We start from the raw sequence: 9825 nt of genomic DNA, 5'->3' as shown, positions 1-9825 counted from the left end.
AGTGGATCCCGTAGAGTACTATGGATGCGTAGGGGTGTTAATACCTTCCCTTCGCATAACCGACTCCCGAACCCAAGATTTGGTTGCGAGCACTACGCCAAAAAGGTTTTTTAACAGCGCATCTTAGACAGCGCTTTTAAAAGAAAGCGCTGTCTAAGGTTAAGATAAAAATAAAACACGGAAACTGTTCTAAAAAAATAATGAAAGCGCTGTCTAAGGGGGGGTCTTAGACAGCGCTTTTAGAAAGCGCTGTCTAAGACCCCCCCTTAGACAGCGCTTTTAGAAAGCGCTTTTAAATATAGACCTTAGTCAGCGCTTTTGAGAAAGCGCTGTTTAAAGTCTTTCAGTTTAAACCACATTTTATTTTCTCTTTCTCTCTTTTGTATTTGTATTAAAACAAACAATTTGTTTTCAACCGCCGCCACCGCCGCCGTCAAACCCCTCTTCCTCTCATTCTCAAACTCCTTCACCTCCAGAAACTTCCACCAACACAAACGCTTCAGATACACCTCCTCCGCAACTAAATTCCCAATTTCCAATAAACCCCCCTCTTTCTCCGCCAATTTGGGGCTTTCTGGAAAAGCCCTAGTTTCTACCGTTCCACCACAGCCAGAACCAGAACAAGAACAAGAACAACCACAATCTTCCAAATTGCTCACTCTACCCACCATTCTCACTCTTGGCCGTGTCGCCGCCGTGCCGCTTCTTGTTGCCAGTAAGTGTTTCCCCTATTCCGCTCACTGCAACATTTTCATTTTCAATTTTATCTATTTTTGTATATAATTGTGTTCTGTGTAGCTTTCTATTTGGATGGTTGGCAAGGAACAGTAGCTACTACCACAATCTTCATTGCTGCTTCTGTTACAGATTGGCTTGATGGTTACATTGCTCGCAAGGTTATTCAATTCATTTCAAACACCACTAACTAACCCTATATTTTTCTTCTATCACTTTTTTCTTTTACTAAATTTGTTGCTTGCAATGCAGATGAATTTAAAATCTTCATTTGGTGCATTCTTAGATCCTGTAGCTGATAAGGTATTTCTTCCAATTCTTAACTTTTGATGCAATTGCAATTGCATACCGAAAGGCACATGTTAATGCATCTAAAAGTAGAAAATTTGTATTGAAACTAATAATGTTAAACATGCATGTGTTCTACTCAATGCAGCTTATGGTTGTTGCCACATTGGTTTTATTATGTACTAGACCTTTGGATGTTGGTTTGTTTGCACAAGCACCCTGGTTACTACCTATACCTGCCATTGCCATCATTGGCAGAGAGGTAATGAATGCTTATCTGACTTCTAATGCATGCTTTACTAATAAGCTCTTCTTTACATCACTGGGAACTGTGTGAGGGTCCTTCTTCATGTATCACTAAATTCATGCATCTTAATTGTTTTGTATTATTATATTTCTTTATTTTGTTCCATTTTTCATATTTTGTTCTTTGATGTTTTGTTTGTAACGTGTTTATGTGTACTAATGAATGAACTCTTACTACACCAACTTACCTTTACAATTAAACTGGTGTTCACTGTAACAGTCAAAGAATAAGAATTACTAATGATGTTATTTTTCATACTACTGAGTGAACTGGGCCGAAGCCAAGGTGGGTTAGATAATCAGTTTGTGTGTGGGAATGGAGATTTTTCAAGCATTTGATGATCTATTGTTTTAATCTACGGTGCTCTGGGAGCGAAATCTCTGATAGTTTAATTAGGGGTGACATTTTGTTTCCATCTTGTGTATATACCTGTAATTGTATTTTGCTTTGGCATGTTGGTGATGCATAATTAGTATATAATTACCCAAAAGCTTAATTCTCTGACTCACTGAGATCCATATTTATATGGTAAATTAGCCATACTCGTGTATTTTCATTATGCTTTTGAGACATCATACTTTGCCCTGATTTACTGGTTTTGCATTAGTGACCAAATCAGATACCTTATAATTTTTTATTCATGTTATAGATTACCATGTCTGCTGTCAGGGAATGGGCTGCTTCCCAGGATAGTAAGCTTTTAGAGGTCTGTTTCATCTTCTGTACACTTGAAATTGAATTAACTAGCTGGTATTAGCACAAAGTTATGAGCTTATATCATGAAACTTGGTATAATAGGCCGTTGCTGTTAATAACTTGGGGAAGTGGAAAACAGCCACACAGATGACTGCGTTAGCCATCCTCCTCGCCACCCGGGACTCGAGGTATAAGTTTAATTTGTATTAGATTAGAGATTCTATGAAAAGAAAAATTATGTGAAAAAACTCATTCCTTAAACGCACGGGCTTATACTTCAGTTATCTTTTATCTAATAACTTGCTCTAAACTACAAGTGCGTAATGCTTAGTCTTGTTTTCAGCTGTCATCAACTGATGGGATTTTCTGTATTTTCTCGAGTATCAAGGTTTTCTAGTTCACGTGAAAAGAAAAATAACAACTTGGCATATAATAACATTTTTTTTATCTTCCAAGGTTTGAATATAGTGGAGCAATCACTCTGGAAAGCTGTTCCTCATTATTTGCGTCGAGTCAGCAATGCTTTAAAGAAGGTCTATCATTTTTACTTCATGGTCAATTAGCTGCATTTAAATAAAATGACAGAATCCCAAACAGGAAAGTCCGGTTTTCAGAAGCTTTTAGAGCCACAGCTTCCTCAACTTCCTGGAATTGCTCCTTATAGAGTTGTCTTGGGAAATGTAAAGGATAAGGTATTGCTTCAGATTGATTCCGGTGATGAGTACTTGAAATCACATATTTTCGGTTTTGATATAGCAACTCGCAATTTGAGTTTAAAATCACCATTCAAATAAATTCATGAAATTTGTGTGTTCAGCTTGAGAGGAGCCGTAGACGGTTAGAACTTCTTCTTGAGGATGTTGCATGTGACTACGATCCTTTGGATTATTATGAAACTGCTGACCAGCTTTTGGAACCTCTGCTTCTCTGCTATGAATCTCTGGTACTCTTTCTCATTCCCTCTTTTTCCTGAATGGTTTGTCCACACTCCACAATTGCTATTTAACCTTCCGTGTCTTCAGCAATCATACGGATCCGGGGTGCTAGCTGATGGTCGACTTGCTGATCTCATTCGTAGAGTTGCTACCTTTGGAATGGTTCTAATGAAGCTTGACTTGCGCCAGGTCTGATTTGTATTTGATTTTTATCATTTCTGTAGTAATCAACTATGTTCTGAAACGATCTGTATTACAGGAATCAGGGAGACATGCTGACACGCTTGATGCAATCACAACGTATTTGGATATGGGTACTTACAGTGAATGGGATGAAGAAAAGAAATTAGATTTCTTAACCAGAGAGCTGAAAGGGAAGAGGCCACTAGTTCCTGTCAGTATAGAGGTGAGACAGTTAAGAGTTTTCACTTTTTATACAATGTACCGAGTCTTGACCAGTTATATTACCACCATTGTGATATTTCTAATTTACCGAGGCCTGTGATCTATTCAAAGTTCTTGCTATTTCTGATTGGTATCTTGATTTTTTTAGGTCCCGGCTGATGTTAAAGAAGTCTTGGATACATTCCAAATTGCTGCTGAACTAGGGAGTGATTCACTTGGAGCTTATGTGATCTCTATGGCCTCAAGTGTATGACTAATTGCTTATGGCTACAACTTGTGCTAAATCATTAATCAATCCTCAGATCCTTCATTTTTCTATCTAATTATTAATGAAATTTTATCCACTTTTTCTTGATTGTCAGGCAAGTGATGTTCTTGCAGTTGAGCTTTTACAAAAGGATGCACGGCTCGCTGCTACTGGAGAGTTGGGAAGAGCATGTCCTGGTGGAACGTAAGTAGGAAACCTTAAGTCGAACTTATTTATCTTTCAATTTGTGTGATCGAAATGGTGCTTTAGATGAAAAATTACTTGTCTATTATGTTTGTTTTGTGAATATTTGAATCTTATGACGTGTTTACAACAGGTTGCGGGTTGTCCCTCTATTTGAAACCGTGAAGGACCTAAGAGAAGCTGGTTCAGTTATCCGGAAACTTTTATCAATAGACTGGTACCACGAACACGTCATTAAGAATCACAACGGTCATCAAGAGGTACCTTTTTAATCCGAGGTGTATTTGATTTTATGTTACAGTTATCATGTGAAATTCATTTGATAGTGTTGTAAATTTGTATATGCAGATTATGGTTGGATATTCTGATTCTGGTAAAGATGCTGGACGCTTCACTGCTGCATGGGAACTTTACAAAGCTCAGGAGGATGTTGTTGCTGCTTGCAATGATTACGGTATTAAAGTTACACTGTTCCATGGCCGTGGAGGCAGTATTGGCCGGGGTGGTGGCCCTACATATCTGGCTATTCAATCCCAGCCACCCGGATCTGTGATGGTAGGTTATACATTTAGCTTTATCATTGTTAATTTTTTTTCTTTCTAAAAATGTTCTGCTTGATGCGAAGGTTAAGAGGGGACGCGGTTGTAAAATTTTCCCATGGTGCATTGCAAGTCACACTTCGGTCTACTGAGCAGGGAGAAATGGTAGAGGCCAAGTTTGGGTTACCACAGATAGCTGTTAGACAACTTGAAATATACACAACCGCAGTACTACTCGCAACTCTTCGTCCGCCTCTCCCACCAAGTTGTGGTTGGATTCATAGAATCTGACTACGATTGGAGTTTTGGACATTTGAAAGTCGTGGAGCGTTGGTGTATGCTAAGGACAAGTTTCAAGTGGATTTTTATTGTTGTACTTGAATTCCAAGTGTTTTGAATTAGGATTGTAATGTGAGTGTGGGAAATGAATGTATGAATTGGGCTAAAGTCGTAATGTTGTAATTGTAGTGGTGATTTTGTATGTATGGAAATGGTGGAATGAATTTAGTTTAATGAAAATGTAACGAATATATTTAGAAATTGAATGGTTGTAAAAAGCGCTGTCTAAGGGGGGATTAGAAAGCGCTTTAGGCAAAAGCGCTGTCTAAGGGGGGGGCTTAGACAGCGCTTTTTGAAAAGCGCTGTCTAAGGTATACCTAAAAAAATTAAAGTATGAGGGTCTTAGAAAGCGCTTTTGGCCAAAGCGCTGTCTAAGGGGGGGGGGGGCTTAGACAGCGCTTTTTGAAAAGCGCTGTCTAAGGTATACCTAAAAAAATTAAAATAGGAGGGTCTTAGAAAGCGCTTTTGGCCAAAGTGCTGTCTAAGGGGGGGGGGGGGGGGGGGGGCTTAGACAGCGCTTTTAAGATTTAAAAAAGCGCTGTCTAAGGTCTTGTTTGTTGTAGTGGAGACCCCGTCTTGTCCTTTCCTTTTTCAGGTTTACTTTGAGCGTTTCCTTTCCCTCCTTTGGGATGAATAACGCACGGAGGCGACTCTTCTGTCTTTTTCTTTCGCCGGTTGTTTTTTTTCGCGCACTGTATTTTTCAGGTTGCGACAAACCGCAATTTGGTTATACCCGGAATAGCCATCCAAGAAACAATAGTATTGTTGCCCCGAGAGTCTTTCGAGCATTTGATCCATGAACGGGAGTGGAAAATGATCTTTTCGAGTTGCGGTATTCAACCGCCTATAATCAATACACATTCGCCATCCCGTTGCAACTTTAGTAGGGATCAACTCATCCTTGTCATTTCGGATCACGGTAATTCCACCTTTCTTCGGAACCACATGCACAGGACTAACCCATGAACTATCCGAAATCGGGTAAATCATTCCCGCATCCAACAACTTTACAACTTCCTTTCTAACAACCTCCTTCATAGTAGGATTTAAGCGGCGTTGTGGTTGAGCTACCGGCTTAAAATCCTCTTCCATCAAGATCTTGTGCATGCAATAGGAAGGACTAATTCCTTTTAGATCGGAAAGAGTCCAACCCATGGCTTCTTGATTTTTTTTTCAGCACATTGATCAAACGGGCTTCTTCATCATTTGACAAAAGGTTGCTTATGATGACCGACTTTGCTTCGGTCTCATCTAGGAATACATACTTCAAAGTAGAAGGTAATATTTTCAATTCAATAGGCGCTTTTTCGTCATTAACCTCCTTCTTCAAGTCTTCCTCCTCAATTTCCCACAGTTGTAGTTTGTTTAAACCATCAAGTTCCCTTATGCATTCATCAAGAGCTTGCTCTTCTTCAGCTGTGAAAACTTCAAATGAGTCGTCAAGAGCTAACTCCATAGGAGATATCTCATGAATATGCTTAGAAACCTCCAAAATTGCCTCTTCGATCACATCGATGCGAAAGCTATCACTTCTATCTTTTGAATGCTTCATTGCTTCGAATAGATCGAATGTAACTTCTTCATTTTGGACTCTCACCTTCATCAAACCGTCATCAACGTCTATCATCATGCGCGCGGTTTTCATGAACGGTCGGCCCAGAATGAGCGGAGCATCATCATCTTCTTCCATATTAATAACAATAAAATCGACCGGGAAAAAGAATTTGTCGACTTTAACCAAAACATCTTGGGCTACGCCATGAGGATGGGTGGTCGACTTATCCGCCAATTGCAACGTCATCCGGATGGACTTAATTTCAATGTTGCCAAGCCTTTTTACAATAGACAATGGTATAAGATTAATGCTTGACACCAAATCAATTAGTCCCTTTCCGACATAGATATCACCAATTTTAACCGGCAAAGTAACTCGTCCCGGATCAACCTCTTTTTTCGGAAGCGTCCTTTGAATGATTGCACTACAGCTCGCATCTAGGACAATGGTCTCCGGTTCCGTATACCTCCGCTTTTTTGTAAGTATGTCCTTCATGAATTTGGCATACTTGGGCATTTGCTCCAAGGCTTCGGCAAACGGAATGTTGATTTGCAATTGTTTAAAAATATCCATGAACCGGGCGTAATGCCGTTCATTCTCCCTTTTGGATGGAGCATGTGGATAAGGAAGGTTTTGGATTGGAGTAGCGCTCACTACCTCCTTTCCTTTAGCAACTCTAGAACTTCTTGCTCTTTTCTTTTTCACTTCCTCCACCATTACTTCATCACTTTTATTTTTCTCAATTTCCACACTTTCTTTCTTTTCAACTTCACCATTCTTTTCGTTCTTTTCAACTTCTTCCTCCTCACTCCACTCCCCCACTTCACCATCAATATGGTCCTCCAATATTTCCTCCTCATTTTCTTCTTTTTCCTCTCTTTGTTCACTCTCATCTCTTTTTTTATTCTCACTAGTCAACTCCCTCCCACTTCTTGCCGTGATCGCTTTACAATGTTCCTTAGGATTTGTTTGCGTGTTCGCCGAAAAAGAAGGATCGGGTTGTTGTTCCGCTAGTTGCTTAGCGAGTTGTCCAACTTGAGTCTCGAGATTTTTAATTGCCGCATCGTTGCTCTTTTGATTAGCCATTAACATTTGCATAAATTGTGTCAATGTCTCTTCTAATTTTGACGTTATGATCGGCAGTTGTTGAGGTTGATAAGGATTTTGGGGAGGGTTTTGACGGCTAGAAGAACCACCCCCATAACCTTGGTTATGGTAATAGTTACTCCTAGGTTGGAACCCTTGATTCCCTTGGAAGTGTTGTTGTTGTTGATTTTGAGGATGTGGTTGATAAGGTTGTTGTTGTTGTTGTCTCGGTTGGTAGTCCCGTTGGTTTGCCATGTAGTTTACTTCTTCGAACCCGGGAGGTGGACAAAATCCGGTGTCATGCTCACCTTTGCAAAGCTCACAACAAGCTATTTGTTTAGCTTTTTAAGGTTCTCTCAACTCTTTTATTTGTTGCGTTAAGAGTTCCACTTGTTGTGAAACCAGTTTGTTTTGGGCAAGAATGGCATCGTTCGTCCCAAGTTCAAGCACTCCCGACTTCTTCAAAGAGTTGCCTCTACTTTGACTTTGAAGATCATTTAGAGCCATTCGATTTATGATATTTGTAGCTTCTTCGGCGCTTTTAGACAATAAAGAACCTCCCGAGGTAGCATCCAACAACGTCTTGCAATTTGGTTGAAGTCCATTTTTGAAAATATGGATTTGAGTCAATTCATCAAAACCATGCCCTTTACATTTCCGAAGCATGGATTTGAATCTTTCCCATGCCTCATTTAATGATTCATTGGTTTCTTGTGAAAACACTGAGATGGCCGTCTTGGATTCCATGAACCGGTTATGGGAGAAAAATCTTTCGATGAACTTCTTTTCCAACACGTCCCAGTCTGTCATGACGGCTGGTGTTTGATCTAAGTACCAATCTTTTGCTTTGCCGAGCAAAGCGTGGGGAAATAATCTTTTGAACAACGGAAGCTCTTGAGCTTGATCAACTCCGGCCGCCAATGCTATCTCATAAAATTTTGTGAGAAAAGCAAAGGGATCTTCATGGTCCATTCCGGTGAATGGACTTCCATATAGTAAATTAAGAGTTCCCGTTTTCATCTCGGCTTGCCTTCCCGTGTGGTTGGCAAACTGAGCAGTGTTCCTTGGACTGTTTACACATGGAGTGGAAATGGGCGGTGGTGGTGGTTCCATGATAGGTATGAACGGTGGTGGATGTGTGGTAGAAGAACTTTCTCCTTGTTCTTGTCGTTGTCTAGCCTGTTGCCTCCTTCGTCTTGTTTTGCTATTTAGCCTCCTTGCGGTTCTTTCGATCTCGGGATCAAAAAGAAGTTCGTCCACAGGAATCTGCCCTCGCATAAAACGAAAGCTGCACACTAAGCCAAACAAATTACAAGCACAAATCAAAATTTCGATAGCTAAAAATTAAGCAACTATTGCGATGCTCGCAATATCAATTCACATTCCCCGGCAACGGCGCCATTTTGTTGAATGTAATTTTAAGTGTCGGGTTTTTGTTATCGTCTCCACAGGGATTGTGAGATATCACCGCCTTTCGAAAGTTGTTTTAACTCTTAGCTTAAGGTAACAATGGTTTTTGGTTTTAGTCACGGTATCTTGCATAAAAGTGTAAGAAAATGCGGTAAAAGATTTGGTTTTAATATTTGAGAAATATTGCCAAAGTTAGGGTTCGACAATCACTTTGCATGTATATGTTCGATCAACAAAACTTATAAACTCCTTTAGATGATAAACTATTTCACAAAGTCCTCCCAATGTGTTTATCTCTAACACACATTGTGAGTTTTCCCATTTTGATCCATTGTTTATCTCTAACACAATCTATCAAAATGACAACTTTTTGGTTCAACCTTATGGTGAACAAAATCATTCATTACTATCTCTAGCTAACAAACAAGATTGGATGAAAACCTAGGTAAAGAGTTGGTAAACATCTCTTGATCATAAACCAACACAAAGAGTTTTCAATAAAACAAATTTTTCACCATACATTCACCATTAAAGAGTTTACAAATGAAGATCATCCCATTTACACACAAAGCTAATGATCATCTACATCTAACCTTGACAAAATGAAGAACTTAGCTACTCATTTTCATGGTATCTTGGTCAACAAGTTTCGGAAGAAGGTTGATCAACATCTGAGTCGAATAATCGAGATTGGATGGGAATCCACCTTCTTTTTGTAAAAGATTGTTAAGAGATGAAGAGAAATTATTTCTAGGTCACAAAAAATCTCTAGAGCAATGCTGGAAAAATCTTAAAAAGTACAAAAGTATGGAGGTGTAAAAGTATGGCTCCAAAAAGTAGCCCTTGCTACTTATAGAGCTGCTACTGAGCTGTCATGCTCGCTAGGCGAGCAGAATGGCTCGCCTAGCGAGCCCCTAAATGAGGCACCTGAGGCACCTGCGCCCAGAGAAATAACCTTTGCCAGACTGGCATGTTCGCTAGGCGAACAAAACCTTCGCTAGACGAAGCCCACGCTTCAACCTTCGCTCCAGCGAGCTTGAGAGGTTTTGCTACTGGAATGCTCGCTGGGAGCTCGCTAA

The 9825-nt window shown here is 39.9% G+C and overlaps 2 protein-coding genes across 2 annotated transcripts; both read left to right on the top strand.

Annotated features, from left to right (window-relative positions):
• Positions 1–414: 414 nt before the first annotated feature.
• LOC127107092 (CDP-diacylglycerol--glycerol-3-phosphate 3-phosphatidyltransferase 1, chloroplastic-like) lies at positions 415–2251 on the top strand (the record flags this gene model as incomplete). Its single annotated transcript, XM_051044371.1, has 6 exons — positions 415–715; positions 799–896; positions 988–1038; positions 1172–1285; positions 1980–2036; positions 2129–2251. Coding segments are annotated over 6 exons (729 nt in total), but the record flags the coding sequence as incomplete, so codon positions are not given.
• A 333-nt stretch (positions 2252–2584) lies between these two features.
• On the top strand, positions 2585–4095 carry LOC127136698 (phosphoenolpyruvate carboxylase 4). Its single transcript, XM_051063232.1, has 7 exons — positions 2585–2718; positions 2844–2969; positions 3049–3150; positions 3221–3367; positions 3515–3613; positions 3729–3817; positions 3951–4095. The coding sequence occupies exons 1-7, from the start codon at positions 2605–2607 to the stop codon at positions 4087–4089; spliced, it is 816 nt and encodes a 271-aa protein (XP_050919189.1). The 5' UTR covers positions 2585–2604; the 3' UTR covers positions 4090–4095.
• Positions 4096–9825: the final 5730 nt, after the last annotated feature.

The sequence above is a fragment of the Lathyrus oleraceus genome, chromosome 1 (genome assembly GCF_024323335.1).
Source record: "Lathyrus oleraceus cultivar Zhongwan6 chromosome 1, CAAS_Psat_ZW6_1.0, whole genome shotgun sequence".
Lineage (NCBI taxonomy): Eukaryota > Viridiplantae > Streptophyta > Magnoliopsida > Fabales > Fabaceae > Lathyrus > Lathyrus oleraceus.
The sequence above is the reverse complement of the archived record's forward strand: the minus strand, read 5'-3'. Positions and strand labels throughout refer to the sequence as shown.

What these genes read in the sequence shown, in the direction of transcription:
- LOC127136698 (XM_051063232.1), top strand. Translation starts at nt 2,605, where the DNA reads ATGACAGAATCCCAAACAGGAAAGTCCGGTTTTCAGAAGCTTTTAGAG. An exon ending in TGAAGCTTGACTTGCGCCAG is followed by an intron (nt 3,151 to 3,220) that starts GTCTGATTTGTA and finishes TCTGTATTACAG; the next exon opens with GAATCAGGGAGACATGCTGA. An exon ending in TGATCTCTATGGCCTCAAGT is followed by an intron (nt 3,614 to 3,728) that starts GTATGACTAATT and finishes CTTGATTGTCAG; the next exon opens with GCAAGTGATGTTCTTGCAGT.